Below are 21,219 nucleotides of genomic sequence, written 5' to 3'. Positions count from 1 at the left end.
TGATGTTTTACTCATTGGTGTGGATTTCCCTAAGTAAGTGTACCTGACTGAATCACAAAGACCTGAACTTCGTGAAGTCATATTCGAGAAATCACACATATTCGTTCTTACCTGGCTCTGTTGTTTTAGCTCTCATTTCTTAAACAAATATGTATCTCTGGCTTTGTACATCTGTCTTTCAGGCCATTGATCTTAAAGGGATAGTTCACTCAAAAATGTACATTCTTTCATCATTTACCCACCCCATGTTGTTCCAAACTTTTATAAATGTCTGTGCTCTGCTGAACACAGAGAAGATATTTGGAAGAATGTCAGTAACCAGATCTCACCCCCCATTTACTGCCACAGTGGAGATATAATAAATATAATGGGAGTCAATTTAACATAAAATTGTTTCTTTTAAATCCAGATACAATTGGACCTAGATTGGCTACTGTTGGCATGTGAGTCAAATTTCCAGGAATTAATTACATTAAAATGAGCTTCAATTGTTTATACACATCGAAATTATTACGCACGAATGTCTTAGTCATTTCACTGCAGGGTTTATCTATTTATGTGCAGGACATACTTTTGAAATCTAACTGTATCACACATCTGTTTCCTCATTAACACATTAACAGCATCCTGAGGGCGCAAATAAGGTTTGGCTCTTTCGGCTCTAGTGCTCTGGAGCTGTCCACGAACCGTGGTGCTGAAACTTCTTTTTTTTGGTTTCCATTGGTAAATGTTTTTCTTTCTTTGCGAGTAAACATGATTAAAGCAATATAACACATTATGTAGTCTTTTCACAGTCTCTGAATTTTGACGTATCGTTTGTTTGATCTGTAAAGCCTCTTTTCAGCAGAGGGACGACCAAATGAATGATTAAGGTTATTATGTTTTCCAAACGTTTTTGTGACCTATATTAAACATCCACATTTAAACAAGAGCTTTGAAAATATTTATATAAATCAGAGCAAACACATAGAGAAACAAAAATCACGAGTCATGAGTTACCTTTCCAAAGTTTGCTTTCATTACAACTTCCGGATGAGAATAGTAATAATGTCCCCGTTTAGCGTTTTTCCCGCATATGTGGAAAGTGCGCAATGACGCTCATCACATGACGATTTGTGGGCATCGATTAATCTTACGCACTGGGGGCTCGTGCATGGTGACGTACTTTACGAAGTGGGTGTGTGACTGGGAGAGTTTAAATTCTTCCTTTAAGGCTAACCGACTGAGAACCACAGGAAAGAAACGCAAACGCGATTTACAATGAGTAGCAGTCAATGTGAAAGCGGATCATCTCACAACGCGAGCGCCAGTCCGAGAGATCAGCACCACGGCGCAATGAGTCCGGTACACAGCTCAAGCCTGATGCTCGCACTTCTCTTCATCTCTTTGATACCAGTCACCAGTAGTAAGTAAACAAGCATCTGATTTTTGTCACTTTTTGTGTGTTTTATCATCTTAAGTAGCTGTTGACAACGTTTAGTTGGCCTCAAGTCTCTAAAATGTTTACTTAGCAAAACTTCTCTTATCTCACCATCTTAAATGATGTTTGCGTTCTATACAACATAATTTGTTTAATGGTAGTCTATTCTGTTTTTTTGAATACGTAATTATGTATAGCATTATATTCTAATTTCCTAATTTATAGTCATAAAAATAAATATACAGTAGCTGTGTAATGGTAAGAGGTACAACACTGGGTCAAACATTAAGTTCAAAAGGATCTTAATATCACAAACAGTTTCAGTAAAAGACAATCAAATATTATTTGTATATATTTTGTTTGTATATAAGTTTGATACATTTTGTAATTCAAACAGACAACATTTATTAGACAATCTAAAGCTTTGTTTTGTGTGACGGTATCTAAGTTAATTGGTTTTAAGTCATTTTAAAATGATGTATTAAATGACATAAGATACACTAACAAAAGACATTGACAAAGGTTTAATATGTAATTAAGCTGAGAACAAAATGTGTTACAAAATGTTGGCTAACATCCTCATTTCAAATGTAATACAGAAATATTTCAACAGATTTTCGATTACTTTTCGACCCTTTACTGCCGGTTCAGTATTTGCCTTGTCATTCAATTGTCTTTTCACTGATGCAGAGGCTAACTTTATCTGTCTATGGTTTCAACATGTGCTGCATTAATGTGTTATGTACAAAATAGGCTTGTGATCTCATTCACATAATGTATAAAACCAATTTAGGACCAATGCAGGAATGCGTCCCTGTGATGCATTAACCCAAAGTGTATGAACGATAGGGAGATTTCTAGGAGATAAAATTGATCTTGCTTTGATACTGACGATGCTCAAATTGTCATTTATAAGGGTAAATAAAAAAAGTCAAAATCTTTTTGGAAATATGTGAGAGTGACAGAAAAAGCTGTCAAACCTGAATATTGAAACCAATGACCAAGAAATGCCTCCTACAGTGAGTTGCTGTGAGATCGTATTGTGTGAGGTTTTGAAAAATATTCAACAATACTTTCCAAAATGTCAGAATGATTTGGGGAATTATTCTTATTGTTCCAGAAAAAATAAAAAGGAAAACTTGATTATCTGCAAAATAACAATAACGTGTTTGTTTTCAAAACCCCAAACTACTTATCACAAGAAAAATAAGATGAAGTGTTGCAGATTTTGATAGCGCATTAATAATGAATTCTGATGACACTAAGGTGTGGAAAACTTGAATTGCTATTTAAGACTATCAGAAATGTCAAGAGAGATTTGTCAGATTAGCAGCCGCGACAACTATGTGCCTCATTTACTGATAAAGAAATAGAATGATATTGTCACAACTGGTTCTTAAATGTCATAAGAGATCCAGAGGGTGAACCAGTTGATAAACGCAGCTCTATCATTACATGGACATTCTCAATGCTAAATATGTATTCCTGGTACTGTTTTTAGTGCTGTATAATAACCTAATATACTCTTTTCCAATGCATTTAAGTAGTTGTATTTATTTGGTGAAGTAACGGAAAGTCTAATGATGGCGATCGATAATTTAAACACAGAACTCAATTATACAACTCCCTTTTGGGAGTACTGCTTTCAAAAGGTGGTTTGGTCAGGGCATCTACTCAATAAATCAATAAATGAACTCAAATTATAAATTACAGCTTTTTCCATTGAGAAAAGTGGCTGAACACCAAAACAAGAAGACTGACAGCAGTAATGAATGTCAGACCTGTAGAGCCAAACCACATGATTAAGGATTCAAGCCTCGCAGAATGACTTGCCTGCTAATTCTGTTTCGCAATTTCAAGAGACCTATGACAATAAAATATATTTTGTCAATTGCATTTAAAACGAGAACTTTGAATCATTGGTAAACGTTTGATCTATTGGAATATTATTATTACACTCTAAAAAAATACAAACAAAACCTTTGGGCTACATTAACTTAGCAAATGGTTTATATTTGACCCAACAATGGGTTGAAACAACCCAGCATTTTAGAACTGAAAATAATGAATCTAAATGAAATGATTGTTCTATTTGTGTACTATATGATGCCAGTTTTGTAGATATTTTATTATGCTTACTTGTAAATAACATTTTTGCTGAAATACATATACTATTAATCATTCCACATGAATTGCAGGTGCTCCAGCGCTCTTGAATCCATCCTCAATAGAGGAAGACCAGTTACTTACCCAGGTGTGCATAATTCACTCACATGATTCCAAATTGGCCAGGTATCGAGCATTTCTCAACAGTTAACCCTTTTGACAGTTAACCCTCAGAGATCATAAATTATGTCTTTTCATTTAGATAACAACCCTCTGCTCATTCTACCTCTCTGCAGACCCATCCTTTAGAGTGAGTAAAAGAGTACTGAAGTGTTGTTGCCATTTGCGTAAGAGCCACTTAACTATGTGTATGGCTTTGAGAAGGAAAAAGCATTTATTCGCTTTGCTCATTTGGCTGGGTCTCAGACTTTTAAACTGTCTATTATCCATTTGCCTTTCTCTTAAACTCTGCCAGACATCTGATGTCCTGGAGGACCTGTGTTTCCTAATGCTGGGATCACTGCAGAAATCCAATGTAAGTTTCATTTGTATTGCCTGCTCTCCCTGTGTCTTTTAAAACATTACAAATGAACATAATAAGACATTTCCATGTTTTAATCTTTGTATCTGCAGGAGATCACAGCTCGAGAGACCAGCAAAAGGGTGAGTATTCGACATCTGCAGTCAATCTGCATGTGACGTCGCCACAGAAACAGATTCGTTGCAATGACAATTTGATGGCATCATAACATCAACATCCTTTATCTTTTTATCTGTCTATTCATGTATGTTTCATTGTAATTGTTCTACGGTTTTGTGCTGTATGTTTGATAAATCTGTTCTGTCTCACTGTGTGAATGTCGATGTATTTGTCTGTTGCGCTCTTTCGATTTTTTTGTTTCCATATGTGTGTCCCTCTTTTTCTGCGTCTCTGCATCTGGTTTTATGTGTTTGTGTGTCTGTCCATGTGCGTGTAGTTTTTATTTCATTACACTAAACCGAATGGTGCTGGATTGTCACACGGGACGGTAGGTTTGCTTAAGAGTTCATGTAGTAATGTCTGTTGCTTTGGATACTCAACCACTCTTGCTGCGCCGCACCATCCGCAATTATTCTTTGTGATTTCAGACTGAATACTGTAAATTGTTATTTTATACTTTTATGTCGTTTCAAACCGAAGTTTAAGATGTGTACTCAGACGAATACAAACTAGATATAAACATGTACAAAAACACACATTTAGTTCCCATTCTATGCATGCTGACCTCTGACATCCTTGAATTCATTTTTGTTGGCGGCATCCACACTGGGAAAATGAGGAGAACCATAAGGTGCAGTAATGATTGTGTTTAGAGCAGTTTTGTGTGGCTAATAACATGTCTTTCTAAATTATTAGAAAGGCAAAATTTCCCTTTTAAATACAATAATTTGCACTTGATTTTCCCCGGACACTTCCTCAGTCTCCATCTTCTCTTAATTGGAATTTCAGATATTTGGTACCAGCACAAATGAGAAGAGATCCTGACTTCATCTTAATATCAAATAAACCTTCTGTGTTGATGCTGTCAAAGGAATTGAACGACTGATTGTCTTTTCTTCATGTGAAGGTCCTACTGTTGATTTCTTGCATGTTCACCACATAAAAAAGACCACCGCTTCAAACATGGAACACAAGCAACTTTTTGCTTGTACGCAGTTTAATCCTAAACTGACTTCATGTTTACAATTGCTTGCTACGCTCCAAAACTAAACAAAACAAAACAATTTCATTCCTTAGCATTCCCTCTCATATGTTGTCATGTGTCTGGCATGGTCAGCATGTGAATGCACATTTTCTTTAACATTAAGGCACCTCGTGTGCAAAATGAACACTAAGCCACACTGAGGACAAACAAGTGTGCAACGGTCCTCTCTGCGACTGTGGTGTTCATGGGTTTCATATCTCTCCATGTCTGTCTTCATGATTTCTCTTTATATATGTGTATGTGTCAGTCCTCTGTGTTGCACCCTCTTCTGGAACTCATACCCCAGCTTAACAGAAGAAGAAGCAGGAGAATGAAATTAAATGTATGTATCCTGCATGCTTACAACATTCATTCATACTTCAGTAGTGCTGTGAGTATGACACACGAGAAACAAGTGTCACTTGAAAAACATTTAGTAATACAAAACAAGAATGTGCATTCAAAAGTGTGTTTTACTCAAATATATATACAGGTTATTCAATTCAATCCATTCTGAATAGGTGTCATTATAACAAAAATGCAAAGCGGTTACATCACAACGTTAATAATTATTCCAGTTCTCAGTTGGAATGATGATGTGACAAACTTTGACATTGTTATGTTATTTTTATAAAGAGGTAAAAAGCCTGTCCTGCGGATAAAGAATGAATGTTATTCACTTACTAGACAGTAACCATATTGGGATGCATGGAGACATTGTTCTCCACTCATGCTTCATGAAATGTCAAATGCTATTTGATCATCCCATCATGACTTTGCTTCTTTTCTGACCATCAGTAAATGTTAATTTAATGAAGTGTTAAGTGTTACGTATAACTGCCAATTAATACTAAAAATTGTTTGCACACATACCACACAAACATATAAGGCTGTCACAATATACATAGGGCTGTCACAATATCAGATTTTCACTAGATTAAAGAATATAACACAATATCTATCACAGTTTTTAAACTAAATAATGGTATCAGTCAAATTAATCTTTAATTTTTATTTTTGCGCTTTCTCTTTATTATTTTTTTGTCAGTGAATAGAGATTTTTTACTTTAAAATTTGAACTTTAAACGAGCAGAGTTATTTACGATATTACAATATGTTTTGTCAATAACACAATATCAATAATACATTGTTTATATCACGGTAATTGACAATACCGGTATATTACGAAGCATAGAGCTACACATGCTTTTTGACAATTGCAGATTCAAGAAGATAATCTGATTATTTTTATGTGAGAAAAATTGTGTTCATCCTTCCCTTTTTCCAAAGCAACTGCATGAGCTCAAGCCGTTTCCAGCATCATGGGCCACAGTCAGGGTACACCCTGAAAAGATGGCCAGTCCAGCACATGGCAATATACATTGTGTTTAAAAGCATTAATGTTTGCACATGGAAAATCTGTGCATGCATGTGTTTGAAAAGAGTTTGAGTGCATCTAATCCCATGTACACAATGTGAAATGGTTCAGCCTTAGTTTCATTAACTGCTCTTGTCCATTTGAGAGGTAATTGGAGGCTAAAAAGGTTATCGTGCTATAGGAGTTAAACACACAACAGAACCACAGTAAATGATGGTTACATCATCCTGTCACAGGAAATGGATTTGACGTAGACTAGATAAAGCTATTTAAACCTTCACAACATAAAAGCCTTCATAAAACCTGCTATGGTTGTCATGATTCTGCTGCATCATGTATAGTGGCAGGATCATGACAGAACCTCATGTTTAATGTGGAGAGAGACAATTATTGTTCTTATGGCCTTCCATACTCTCTCTCCTGTCTCGTCTTTGTTCCCATCCTCTCGTTACCCTCGTAATTGATTAATGCCCTACACCTGTTTCCCTCTTGATTTGCTCCCTTATTCAATGCCCTTGTGTCTTCTGTCTCGTGCTAGTTCATTGTGGTTGTGTTGTGAGTCCATGTGTCTTGTCAAGTCTAGTTCAGTGTATTTGTAGTTCTTGTTTTGAGTTTATTTTAAGTCTTTGTGTAGTTAGTTTTAGTCATGTTATTGTAGCCATGTTTTGTTCGGTTACCCCTTGTGGGTATTCGTTTTATTTATTAAATTATCTGTTAACCCCATACCCGCTGTCTGCATCTGGGTCCTCTCTCCGTGTCTCACCACGAGAATCATGACAATGGTGAACAGAATATCTATTGTAGGTCCATGAGTTAGGAAATGTTCTCTAGATCGCATTTATTAGGAGTTTTGGTTTGCATTGTGTTGTAGAAATCTATAAAAATGATTGTTTTTATACACAGGAGGACCGTCAAGAACAAGGGCGGATCCAGAGCAGAGGGTACTTCCTTTATCGGGTATATTATATTTGGCTACTATTGTTTAACACATGCAAGGGAAGTCCATTACACACTTCCCATTACATTTCCAAGAATAGAATGTATTGTGTACACAGTGACGGAAGTGATTGGACAACACATGCTACAGTAATGTTTATGTATTGAATATGAGATGTTACAGTATTTACTATTGGTTTTTCCTAAGGCCTTTTCAGCTTCCATGCTTTGTTTAAACATACTGTACCTGTATATCCTTCCGGAACCTCAGATGTTCAAATTTCCTGTTTTTCAGGAAATGAATGAACACCGTATGATTCAACACGGTGTTGTCAAAATTGACGAGCACTTAATTTCTAACCAATAAAATGTATTTGCAAAACCCATGCAGTGAGAAACAAAAAGGGTGACTAATAATGATTTATAGTAAATAATAAAAATCGTGAAATATGGAGATACAAGGTTCCAGGACAGCAACATTAGTTTACCCTATTGCTTTAGAAGTATTTCTTTGTGGTAAAATACTCTTTATATTGCAGCCACGAAATGGAAGAAGATCTGCTGAGTATGTGTAAAAGAATTCAGGTATATCAGTTTTTGATCTCATTTCCCATTTAATACGCTACAAATGCACTGGATTTACATTAATTTATTTTAGTAGTTTGTAAACTAAAGGGATTTCTATTTAAACAATGTTTGCATAAACCTGCAAAATCATTTATTTAATACATTGTGATGTCGAGAAAAAGGTTTCGAGTCTTCCTTAATTCTTTTAGCGCCAACAGACCCCGTCCTACAGATGTGTGATCCAGAGCAAGAGAACCTGAACCGTCATGTCATGCACATTCCTGCGACCTTCCCCGTGTTCGAATTGTGATGTTGAATGTACACACTAAATCCAAATAAAGTATTTTATTGGTCAAACCGTCCTGTTTGTGTAACCGTGCAGTGTCTTTTGAATTAAAAGCATTATAAAATGTTTCCTCATTGTGGCTTTGTGATTTTACTGTATATATATACATTACTACCAAAGAACAAAAATGATTGTGCAGTTTTTGAAACCATTGGGACTGTGCTTGCCCGCTTGTTGCTAAATGAATGTGTGTTTGTATTATCGTTGCATCTGTTCAGTCCAATAGTATTAATTAGCCTTCACTTCCGATTACGCCTGTTTTAATTTGATTGGTGTGTAAAAATGACCCCATGTTTTGTTAACCACATCCTTAAGATAAGCATCTTTTTCATTAGTTTAGTAGAATGTTGCAAATGGTCCATTGTTCTCATAAATACGCATGTTTTCATTGAGCTGTAGTCATACTGTTGATATGAATTGGGGCCTGTGAGAACTTCATTAAGTACGTTAAGTCAATGCTTAAGAACTCTTGAAAGTTGTGACACGTGAAGCATGGGTATACAGACAGAGCTGGAGGGAATAACACAAAACACATTAGTCCTGCAGTGGGTGTGTGTAAAATGGGTCTGGGTGTGAAAAAGTCAGCTTCAGGGTTGTGGAAAGATGTCGAACACAATCAATCCAACATTATGAGAAAAGTTAGTGTGGAAACCTAATACTCTGTCAAAGAGTATATATAGCTTGTTAATGTTAGATAGTCACAATAAAACCGTAACCCGGTTAAATGGATGGTTAAAATGAAAAGGAACAGCTGTGACAAGGGAACTGCTTGGTTACTGAGACCACAGTCCTGTTACAGTAGGTCTATTTTGTAGCCTTGAGACATTTTATGTAGACACATTAGTTTATTAGTGGAGTATGCTTTATATGGCTAAATGAAGAGCTTAATTATTTACTAATATGACTTATTATTAAGACTCATATTTTTGCCATCAGTTTAATGAGCCCAAAGTTTGATTATACGTGTTAAAATGTGTTACGTGCCGGGCAAGTGAAAACAGGGAGCTTATCCAAATGCAGTATATAGTAAGAAAACATCCACAGAATGACAAGAAAACCATGCACGCACACAAAAACCATGAGAGCGTAACATTCAACAACAATCGACAACCCAGAACTGAACAAAAAGGCAATATATACACAAACATATACGGAGTGGCGGGAGAAGACCAAGGCTGAGCTGAAGACAGAGGCCAGGGTGGAGCTGGAGGCAGAACCAGCGGCGCAGGAGGCGGAGGCCAGGGTGGAGCTGGAGGCAGAACCAGCGGCGCAGGAGGCGGAGGCCAGGGTGGAGCTGGAGGCAGAACCAGCGGCGCAGGGGGCGGAGGCCAGGGTGGAGCTGAAGGCCGCAGTCACGGAGGAGTCAGCTGAGCTGACGGTGGGGACAAGAGCAGAGGAGGAGCTGATGGAACTGGAGGTGGCGGCCAGGGTGGAATCAACAGCTTAGTGGGTGGCGACCAGCCCAGGACTAGAGATAGAAGGCAGAACTTATCGGTCAGGTGCTGACGGAAGAGATTCGATTTCAATGGATTCTAAAAGATGGCAACAGATTCTGCTTATCTTGTTGCAGAGGGCAGATCATTCCACAAATGTAGAACAGATCCAGAGAAGGCATGTGAGAGTGATTTTTCCCTTTTTGGGATGGCACTACAAGTAGTCTTTCATTTGCTGAGCATAGGGATCTGGCGGGTACATAAATCTGTATTGGCGAGTGAAGATATAGGGGTGCCGAACCAGTGGTGCTCTTGTAGGCCAAGAGCAGAGCTCTGAATTGGATGCGAGCGACTATAGGGAGCCAATGTAACTGAATGAACAGAGGAGTGACGTGTGCTCTCTTCGGTTCATTGAAGACCACTCTTGCCGCTGCATTCTGGATGATCTGTAGAGGTTTGGTTGTGCAAGCTGGAAGTCCAGCCAGTAGCGCATTGCAATAGTCCAGTCTGGACAGAAAAAGAGCCTGGACTAGGACTTGCATGCTCGGACAGGAAAGGTCTAATTTTCCTTATGTTGTAGAGGAGGAATCTACAGGACCGGGTGGTGCTGGCAACATGATCCTTGAAGTTTAGCTGATCATCGATTACCACTCCCAGGTTTCTGGTCGTTCTGGAAGGTTTGATTGTTGATGAGCCCAGTTGAATGGAAAGGTTGTGATGAATCTTTGGGTCGGCCAGGATTACAAGCAGTTCTGTTTTTGCAAGGTTCAGCTGCAGGTGATGGTCCGTCATCCAGAGCTAAGAGTCACTCAGGCATGCTGGAATGTTTGCAGAAAGAGTCGGATTTTCAGGCTGAAATGTCATGTGGAGTTGTGTATCATCTGCATAACAGGAGAATGTGGTGGTTAACGGTGTCAAAGGCAGCAGACAGATCCAGTAGGATGAGTACAGATGAGTCAGAGGCTGCTCTTGCCGTCTTGTCATTGTCTTCAATTACCAAAAGCAGCTCAATCTAGGTGGAATGACCCCTCTTGAAACAGGACTGGTTGCTCTCCAAGAGGTTGTTATGCATGAGAAAGAAGTTGAGCTGGTTGAACGCAACACGCTCAAGAGTTTTGTCAATGAAGGGCAGGAGAGAAACTGGTTATCTAACGGTGCAGTGTGTTTCTTCAGTAGCAGGGTACTATGGGCCTCTTTGAATAGACAATAGCATTTTGTGTGTTATAACAGAAGCAGGGAAATCTTACATTTCATACAAAGTATATGGTCAATACCACACTTTGCAAATTTAATTAGTGACAATGAAATAAACCAGAACCTTATGTCGTTATTATATATTAATGCCAGACTATTTTGTTTTAAAAACCCCAAAACGTTGTTTATTACATTTTATTTAAAGAGGATGCAGACTTTTGAACTATAATAGGTTTAAAGAAATGTTTGCTTTCCTGTGGCTCAGTGTTGTGGCAAGAGCAGAACGGCACCAACCACGCCAAGGTCGTGGGTTCTCCCAGGGAATTGCAATATAATTCGCTTTGGATAAAAGGGTCTGCCAAAAGCATAAAATAATAAAAAAAGCATTATAAATTTGGAGAACCTTTTTTATTTTAAAAAGGAAAACAACCCTCTTCATCAAGATGGAGACTTCTCAGTTAAATTACATGACTTCTTTTTAATATCAAATATATCAAATATTTTATTTGAAAACACCAATCTTAGTGTTAATGAGGTGTAGATAAATAAATGATATCACGGAATGATAAATGATATCGCGGAATGAAAGACGGATATTTAGTGTGATCATAGTGCCACCACATGGTTACTTTGTACCTAAAGAGCTTTGTGCGATTTCTAAAGCTTTGTACCACTAGATGTCACAAGCTCTCAACTAATACGAAACCCAGCAAAAGTTAGATTTTGTATCATAAAATGTGCTGTGTCTCGAGGCAAAACTATCACAGTACGTTAACACAGTATATTTAGTCTACCGTAAAACATCATTGATTATTTTCTTGTGCAATTATTATTTATGTTTATAATACAATAATCATCACTGTGTAAAATAAATACAGCAACAGAAAAGAGAACCCATTAAAACATTCGGAAAAAGACATGGTTCATAAATTCTTCTCAATTCTTTTCAACTAAAAGCTGCATTCACATAGTATATAGCCTACTATATAAACCAAATGCAAACCGTTTATCGACTTTAAAGTAGATCGCTGTAAAATCACACCTGACTTAAAGGCTCGTTTAAAACAAATTTCAACTTTTTATTGCACAACATAAAACAATCCCACAACTTCTACAAATACGTTTGTCTTGCCTTCTCATATTAATGGAAAACTATTTTCCCGTATGAAGAGCTCTGCAGCAAGTCGTGCACACGCATCATCTTTCTATTGGTCAAGGGAACGGTCATTCAAGGCGTCACGCCCTAAACCTTTCGCGCGCACTCTCACACAATCAAGGTTGGCTGTAGCGCGTGTTTGACCTAATTGGCATTCCGCCAAGAAAAGAGTGACACATGTGGGGCAAAGATTGGGAACGTTTGTATAACATCAAACTCACACCCATTAAAAGATATCAACGTATTTGCCGTTTACATTTTTGTATATATATTTGTAACGTGGAGGCAGCACATTGCAGTTCTTCATTTTTAATTAATTGTAATCATTTTAATTTGTGCTACAATAAAATAGACTACACGGATATAGAATGGTTTCGGATGATAAATGTTAAAATCATGTAGGCTATGTGTTTCAAAGTTACAGAAGGCGCTCTCATCGCTGTTTATTCCCATTGTGTTATTGATGACGTCGACGCACATACGATGAACCGCATTTGCGTCCAGGTAGGCTGTGTTTGTGTTGCCAGATTGTGTGGGATTCTGCCCCGGCGCTACTGCGCATGCGCGTGGGAAGCCTGGGGTAGGCCCTGCTGTTTTTCTAACTCTAGTTCAATCCTACACTGCCGTTTCAACCAAAACAAGGAGCAAGAAAATCCCCCTGTTGGACGGCAGATAAAAGAGGTAAGGCGACAAGCGGGTTTCTAAAACAGCGTTATTTTGATAAAGAGATGCGCGACCGTAGTATCGTATTTGTTTCAGATTTGACACGAGCGGCGAATATACAGTGGTGTGTTTTTTTAAATGCTTGCTTGGGAAGAATCCGGAGGCCCGGTGACCCACATTTGTTCTACCCTAGTGAGACAAGGGGAGTGTACGATGTGTCGCTGCCAAATGTTTGCAACCGATTTAAAGCCAGCACGTCTCGATCGCGCCTCGCACGGTGCAGAAACTATATATCTTTGCGGTTCGCCTTCTTAAACTTTGTTGCTAAATTTAACACCAATGCACTTGGTTACGCGCGGCTGTCCGACTGTAAACTCGCGGTTCTTCGGGTCATGTTTTGCCCCGTATTTGATAAGAATGTCCGCTGAATAAATGAGCTCTGGTCGGGGATTTCTCGCTCGTTTATTGTAACGTGCAGCCGTTTGCTTTCGCCGGGATGGCGACTGTGAGGACGGGAATGAAATCCAATTTAACCTGACCGTTTTGCCGCGGCTCTGGCAGAGCAACCTGTAGCGAGCTGGTCTGAATACATAATGTCCTGCTACTAAACACAACGCGGAGCGTGAGTTAACATCTCGCGGGCGTCGTGTAGCCGGAGATTTTGACATGTCTCGCTGCATCGCGCGTCGCACGGCTTGTTCTGTTTAATTGTAATGCGACCGAAGACACCGCGACGAAATTAAGAGATACCGGTATTTCTCGTTTCATTTAAACGGGTGACAGTGTACGTTCTTTCACCTACGGGGTTTCTATGAGGGGTTTGAACCGTACAAACACAAAAAGGTAAATAATCTACGTTTTGACTCGAGTAAGAAATGTTTCGGGTTTAAGAAGAGGAGAAATGAATATGGCTTATGAAGCGGAGCTGGTTGCCACGGTTTCATTTTATATTTGATACGTCGTTCTGTCAATAGACGATTATTTTGTCGCCAAAATACGTTAAGCATATGCTGACAGTATGCGGTCTATGTGAGCTGCCTGCGTAGTATTTTGGGCATCACAGGCGCGTGCACGTTTATGGGAACGCACCGGTAGTAGATAAATGTTGTCCTGGTAGGCACTTTTGGGTTGCATTGCTCATTGTACAATGAGTTGGTCTTTTATAGCTAGTTTGACAGTCCGTGTTACATGTATATTTTTGTTTTAGAAGCTTTCCTGTAGCTCAGTGGTTCGAGTATGGCGTGAGCATCGCCAAGGTCATGGGTTCGATCCCTGGGATTGCACACACTCAGAAACACAAAGAGCAAAGTGTAATGCAATGCACTTTCAAAGCGTCTGCGAAATGCATAAAGGTAAAATGCAAATGTTATATTTTATGATAACATCAAAACAAATGCACTTGTTAACTCCGTGCTGATTTAAATCGTTGCACGAGGAGCCCCACAGTACAGAATAAAGTGCAACCTCCGCCAAGATAAAGTGTGTTTATCCCCCACGTGAGAGTGAATAAGTCCTGGTAAATAAATGAAACGCCCTATTTAATCCCTGTAAAAAGAAACCATGAAGCAAGTTGTTTATTACATCGCAGTTGTTGATTCACATCAGTCCTTCAGTTTAAAGACTATACAAGAATGTGTTTTTCTCTCACAGGATGCAATTTCCCACAGGATCTTATTCTAAAACAGCCGTTCGTCAACAAATTATATTCCCTACTTTACTTTCATTTTGTTATTCATGTTTATGTCATTGGTTGCTGTTAACAAGTTACTGCATTATAGTATTGTGTGGTGGTTTGGTTAAGTATGGCTGTTGAAGTTTTGTTGCAAAGGATCCAACGATGAACCTATCAAAGAAGTTCCACAGACTTTGTGACTTGTTAGATTGTTTACTTGGCCCTATTGTACGGATGTTGGTGTGGCTTGAGCCCTATCAGTAAAAACATCGATTATGCCTTTAGCCACATGCAAAGTCATGCCCATCTGACCTAGCAGGTTTGTCCATTATCACTTTTGATTGCATGTGCAAATCTAAACTAACCTTGCACGTCTTGCTATATTTGAAAGTGTGTCAGTGTATCACACATCCCTTGATTTGGACCCAAATGGCCATTTTACAGCAAATTCTCCACTGCAGCTTTTGTCAAATTGATTTGACAAGTCAGTTTGCCATATAGTCACTGTGTACAGACTTATAAAAGGCAAGGTTTTTATAAGAAATAAAGGATGTGTGTGTACTGTAATTTGGATGAAATTATGACATCCTGTATTGAGACGGATGAGTGATGAGTCATTAGTCTCGCATCTAAAATGTAAATGACATAAAGCTTTACATTGTGTGGCGTAAAACTGTTACCGCATGAACCTATTTGACATTGTTGGCTGCAGTCATTTAAGAACCCTAAAGGTAATAACGGACATATGAATTTGAGTCATGACGCATGCTTGTTTTATACATGTGTGTATGCATGATGACTTATATTGAAAATTGCTTAAGAAGTGAATGATCAAGATTTCAAATGAACTTTTACTTATCAAAAACAGATGACACTTATACGCCAGGATTTAGTAGTCTTGTGCAGAATGTGTGCAATGCAGAATTATTCCAACAAGGCCTATAGATTCCGTCTCAAGTTGTCATGTTTTGATTTTGTGAGTATGGCTTTCTAATAAGGGTCAAAGGGTGTTTTGGATGATGACTGTGTACTTGAGAGATTTTATAGTTGTAATAAAGCAAAAGGAAACGATAGATAGGTAGGCCAGTGTTTGTGGTTACTGTGCTCCGGCTTATTGCCATGACACTTGATGTACCACTCTGCTGGGGTTGACAGAAGTGTCTCCCATTGTAATTTACGGTAATATTGCAATGACACCTTATTGTACTTGGAAGGCATTTCAGAATAGACAGCCAATGGCTTAATGCCATATTGACCTTGTTAGCTGTGTTCAATGTCAAGCTTTTTGATTAAAGTGTGTTTACGGGACTGTTTACATCGGACTGCGATCTGTAAATTGTTTATTGCAGAAGAACAGATGATAGTACATAAAGGCATTGACAATTAAAGTAGTAGTTCACTTCAAAATTTTCCCCCATTCACTTTCCATAGTATTTATTATTCCTACTATAAAAAGTCAACGAGGGCACATTTTTGAAGCCTTTAAGCAACACTGTGCCCCTCACTTCCTTAGATTGTGCAAATAGCTTTTTGAAGTTATTAAGGTTCTGCGAAATAGGGCCTGGCCAGCTTTAGATAAAGTGTCATACTGACTCTAACGGGATTGTTTATTGCAGCAACCAATGCAGTGTTTCTGTTAAGATTTTGTGAAACTAGCACTTGATGACGTCACATGCGAATGAACATATTCGTGACGTCATCACTTAGTTTTAATACTGCGTTCAAGACACCTCGGAAGTAATGTCGGATTTACTAACATTAAAAGTATTTAGTAAACATTAAGTATCTTTTAACATAAAAATAGCACCATTCCATAAATTATTTCTAGGTTGAAGTGGGAATTATCGAATTTCTGAGAGAGTGTAAATGCAGCGGAAGTTGCATCTTCAGTTCAGACCGGTTCGATTCTCTACACACTGCTTATTGGCCAATAAAGCCATTTTTATTTACATATTTTCTGCTGTCAGTTCTGTTTTATAAGACACATCGTCTGATAAAATCACCACACACACCTTAAAGAGAAGAGATTTTGGATATGTTCTGTCACACAGTGTATGCACAGCCTCTGTAACCATGCGCTTATCTATTAGGGGTAGGCATTTGGTTCCTCATGATTCGATTCAGTATCTATTCTTAGGGTCACGATTCGATTCATAATCGATTCTTGCCGTACTTATTAGCATACAGAAAATGTCATTGTTGCATTTGGGCTAAGAGTCAGACTAGTGTTTTCACTTTCGCTTTTAGTCTTTGAACTGTCACATATTGTACAGGGCTCCAGACTAAAGTCTTTAACTAGGAGCAATATATCATTTTTAGGAGTGCAAGCAGAAGATTTAGGGGGATACCTTAAATCACCCTGCAATACAAATGACAAAATCCTCATAAACATAAGAAAGGTGATTTTGACAATATTACTGTATTTGTCTCGTGCAGCTAACAAACTGTGCATGTTTACAGAAGTATGATCATGTTCTTAAGTCCAAATAGTGAGATGTTTTGTAAAACGCTATATTGCACTTATGGTATGGAGGATGCCATTGGTCGGTGTGCGCAGCGGGCCTTCTGCTCATGAATGAGAGGGATGCCCACCTGCGCCGTTTCTGTGGGCTTCGTGTGCTGAGGGTTGATGCTTGGGATTATTTTAAATCAATTTCTCTTGTAATAAACATGCTCCTTTGCTTAGATATCGGGTGAGGACTGGTCCGTTTATAGATTATTACGAAATTACGAAAAGGGTACAAAATTGATAAAATTCCGAAAGTCAATTTATCTTAATCTGATTAACGATACCATGAACGATCCTTCAAAATTAATTAGAAGTTAAATTAACAAAATCTCTTGTAAGGTCAAATAAATCTACTGGTCTTCCAAAAGCTTTAAAAGTGGATTAAGATAAATATGTTTAATAAACATTTTACTTCAGTTAGTCTGTAAAAAGATACTAGTAACACATTTGTCATTGGTGAACAGGGAATTGATCAATCGACAATCTATAGTGAATCAGATTTATTCTCCTTTACCCCTATATTGCCCACCCAAATTCATAAAAGACTCTTAAATTTAGACTAAGAAATCAGGAGGGTTTAAAAAAATTTAACCCTTTTTGTTTAAAGTGGCTGCAGATATTATTGCTGAACCTATTGCAAAAGTGCAATATAAATAAAGTTGACTTGACTTAATCTGAGGTTATCTACTAATTGAAAGACTTACATCTTTCAAATCAGCTATGGTTATGCTTTAATTAAAAGGAGGAGATTCCTGTAAATGCTGTCAGATTTAAGTCGGATTTATAGCATTCGTCTTGACATTATAACAGATCTGATCATAAATTTTCCATACAATAACATAATAAATAGAAATGACCAGATTTCATTAATCAAATGACCAGAGTCCAGGTTGTCTGAAGACCAGTACATCAAGTCGCTAAAACGTTATCTGTGTCATTAACTCACAACGTCATTTGAGGACGTGTCTTGGACGTTTCTGGAACATAAGCAAAAATTCGAAGAAATGGAATGTGACCAAGACGTTCTCAGAACGTGGACATAAATTAATGTCACGCTGACCAAATGAAGACGAACTGGCGAAGTCGTCGGAATGTACAGTGTTAGCTGGGCAGTTACAGTTGTCCTACTCCATAATTTTGTTAAATTAACTATTATTCTACAAGTTGGAAAATGTACAAATCCATTTATGTGTTGAAATCTGAGTCGTGGTTGACTATGCAACACTTAAACTTTCATTTGTTGTTGGCTGCTAGAGTATAGTAGTTGGATATTAGCATGGTTTCTAGACAGAGGCATTGTAGGTGCTTGCTTACTGAGCCATATCAACCGTATAAAATATGTTTTTTTACACAATATTTAACTTGCAAGGTGTTTGCAGGAACTACAAATTGTTCCACACATACATTGTGGCAGTCTACAGAAAACCAACACTTTCACCACGTAGTTAAATTTATTTCTATTTGATATATAATGAACTGGTATAGGCTACTTCCTAAATTTAGGAAGGCTTGCTGTGTTTGGCATAAATATTTAATGAACAGATACTCTGTGATTTGGGTCTAATTTACTGTCTCAGCATCAACGTTATTTGTTACCTTGCCATTGGTTATTCACCAAATGAACCTAAGCATTAATCTTTCCCATTTGGGTTGGACTCATATTCAAAAGATTTATCTTTTAAAAAGCTAAAAGTAAACTGTTTGCATGGATGGATGAGAGCTTCTGCGTTTATGAGAGATAAGCAGAGAGGCAGTCGTTCGTCACAGTATAAACATGAGCCTTGTGTGTACAGTATGTGTGAAGCTTTCAGAATGACCCAGATGTTTTAGTTGTGATATCATCTCTAATCCGAACCTCTGGGAGAAGCGAACAGGGCGTTCAAAGAACCATTCTCAGAAATGGACAAACACCCGCTCGACACACAAAACACATGGTACACCCCACAAAGCGCGACCTGGTTTGTTGACACATTTTTATGCGGACAATTTCAGTCAGCAACATTTTGAAAAATGATAAGCATGAGAATATGTGTTGTTACACAGGCCCAACCCTTAGAGCGGGACAGCTGTCACACTTTTGTTTGTTTTACATTTTGTTTTCCATTGGTTCTTTGCTGTTCAGATTTATTTTTCAGAATCTCATCCTATCCATGGTATTATGTTTGTTATGTTTCCATGCTGGTTGGAAAGAGTGCTTAAAAAGTAGGGCTGTGCAATACATGCATAATGAATCATTATCGTTAATTTTGGCCTTCATCAATTCCAAAAACAAAATAATCGAGGTAAACGATTATTGTGCCGCATTCCATTTTGCAAGGATCCTCTCTTTTCTATAAATTCAAATTTCTTTACAGTGCTTCAGATGTGCTATTTTTTACATGAATGTTTCAGTTGAATTCCGAGTTTAAAAGCATTTTCATTTTCTATGTCGTTTTAAAGGTTAATGCGTAATCGTGTTAAATAATCGGGGATCCTGATATTGGCCAAAATAATCTTCATTATGATTTTTAGCATAATCGAACAGTCCTATTAAAAACTAAATTTTGCATCCGCAGGGTTTTCATTGCCATCGGGCTTGACTTTTCTGATTGGACTAAAACGCTCAATGACAATCTACCGGAACTCTTCTAGACCTTTCCCGACCTAAAGAAGGTAGGAAATACTTGTGACGCAAACATATTGAGTAACTGCATGCTCGCTGGTTGTGTTAACTTATGTTCTATGTATGCAACTGACTATAGAAGAATTTGCTGTTTATAGAGAAAGGCTTTAACGTTTGGATCATTCCCGTTCTATTGCTGTATAAAGATAAAGTGGCAATGGCAGCTGCAGAATATACATTTTTCGGAATGAGCTAACTCTGAACATGATAATTGTGAATAAAATCACTGAAAAGACTTGATTCACAAAAGCAGAGCAGATATAGCTGAACTAAAAACATGTAACCTGCTTGAAACCTCTCAGAAATGACTCTGGTTACTGTGCTTTTCAATGAACAAAGGGTTCAGGCACATCCTAGTGTTGCTGTAGATTGAATTGTTATTCAGATTTTGCCAGTTTGCATAGTCAGATTTTTCACACCTATTTTGCATGAAGAAGCTATGGCTTATGTGTATTTAGTGGTTTTTGAGCACAAAATAGGCTTGTGGATTTATGTGACTCTAGAATATAGTACTGATGAGGATTCAGAGCGGAGATACTGACTGTTTCCAGTGATCTTAGTATCTTGGGTTTAGATCCCTCACATCGCATTACATGTGTCTGTTTTCTTCGTAAGAGGAAAAATGACAAATGTGCACTAGGGTAACGTATTAGAGAAATTGCCGGTTCTTTGTAGAAATACCACGTCATTTCTTTTAAAATCACAGTTGTTGGCAGGTTTTGCTTAAGTCTTCATGGTCTTTTCCATAAGCTGTAGTTTTATTTTGTTTTGACCGTAACTTATTTACACATCATCTAAATGCATCTCATATTGCGTCTCATATCATAATGTCATTTACTTGAAAAAGTGCCAGCTTGTTGCACTATATAACATTTTGCTAAACAAAACTTGACTTATGATTTTGAATTTCTTTCAAAAGTCAATTTGATATTTTTTGTGCACTATATTCTTGTTTCGGATGAACAAAACATTTGCTGCTCTACAAATGATTAGGAAGAATACATTTGTCTTAAAATGTGATTTTAGTCATTTTATGTTTCCTAGAACTCTGCAATCTTTACGTGTGATAAAGAGGCCACCTTTACCTCAGTAAACAAACCTCATGAGATTCTGACTTTACCACACAAGTAATACCAGCCGTGATAACAAAACCAATTAAAGTAGTTTAATGAAGGCAAAACACAGCCGTAAAGTAGTAACAGTGCAGTTTATGCCATGGTGAATTTATTTACAGTTACTAGCTGAATGACAAAAATAACACTCAGGGTTAAAGCTGTGGGAAAACGAATTCTGGTCAGGTTAGGTACCCATTTTTTCATTTTGGGGTAAATCAGAAAATTTGGTTTTGATATTTCTAGAAAGAAAATAGCACCTTAACATTTAAGTGATTTGATTAAGCAAAAATATAGATGGCAGTTATATTAAAGAAGCTAAAAGATGAGTGATTTATATC

General features: G+C 37.7%; 2 protein-coding genes across 6 annotated transcripts in view; both read left to right on the top strand.

Annotated features, from left to right (window-relative positions):
- The first annotated feature begins 1,230 nt into the window (after nt 1–1,230).
- Nucleotides 1,231–8,545, top strand: nmu (neuromedin U). 4 transcript variants are annotated; one of them, XM_079474222.1, is made up of 10 exons: nt 1,231–1,405; nt 3,619–3,674; nt 3,789–3,836; nt 4,002–4,061; nt 4,160–4,189; nt 4,504–4,554; nt 5,519–5,593; nt 7,532–7,585; nt 8,104–8,149; nt 8,341–8,545. In XM_079474222.1, exons 1-9 carry the CDS (start codon nt 1,261–1,263, stop codon nt 8,137–8,139), a joined length of 555 nt encoding a protein of 184 aa, XP_079330348.1. In that variant the 5' UTR covers nt 1,231–1,260; the 3' UTR covers nt 8,140–8,149; nt 8,341–8,545. The 4 variants fall into 4 exon arrangements, with proteins under 4 accessions (XP_079330348.1, XP_079330349.1, XP_079330350.1 ...); XM_079474223.1 differs by lacking the exon at nt 4,504–4,554; XM_079474224.1 differs by lacking the exon at nt 5,519–5,593 and having other exon boundaries at nt 8,341–8,544.
- A 4,186-nt stretch (nt 8,546–12,731) lies between these two features.
- The window catches only part of clocka (clock circadian regulator a), a 41,862-nt gene continuing 33,374 nt past the window's right edge, over nt 12,732–21,219 (top strand). Inside the window, exons 1-2 of one of the 2 annotated variants that reach the window (XM_079474153.1) lie at nt 12,732–12,941; nt 19,660–19,756. The gene's annotated coding sequence lies outside the window, so the exon portion shown is untranslated. The remainder of the gene's footprint in view (nt 12,942–19,659; nt 19,757–21,219) is intronic. The other variant, XM_079474152.1, reaches the window with a different exon arrangement.

The sequence above is a fragment of the Barbatula barbatula genome (genome assembly GCF_947034865.1).
Source record: "Barbatula barbatula genome assembly, chromosome: 15".
Lineage (NCBI taxonomy): Eukaryota > Metazoa > Chordata > Actinopteri > Cypriniformes > Nemacheilidae > Barbatula > Barbatula barbatula.
This window is presented reverse-complemented; position numbering and strand designations above follow the sequence as displayed.

Coding starts and splice junctions, on each gene's coding strand:
- nmu (XM_079474222.1), top strand. CDS start 1,261: ATGAGTAGCAGTCAATGTGAAAGCGGATCATCTCACAACGCGAGCGCC. Junction 5,594..7,531: donor GCAGGAGAATGAAATTAAAT/GTATGTATCCTG, acceptor TTTTATACACAG/GAGGACCGTCAAGAACAAGG. Junction 7,586..8,103: donor GAGGGTACTTCCTTTATCGG/GTATATTATATT, acceptor TTTATATTGCAG/CCACGAAATGGAAGAAGATC.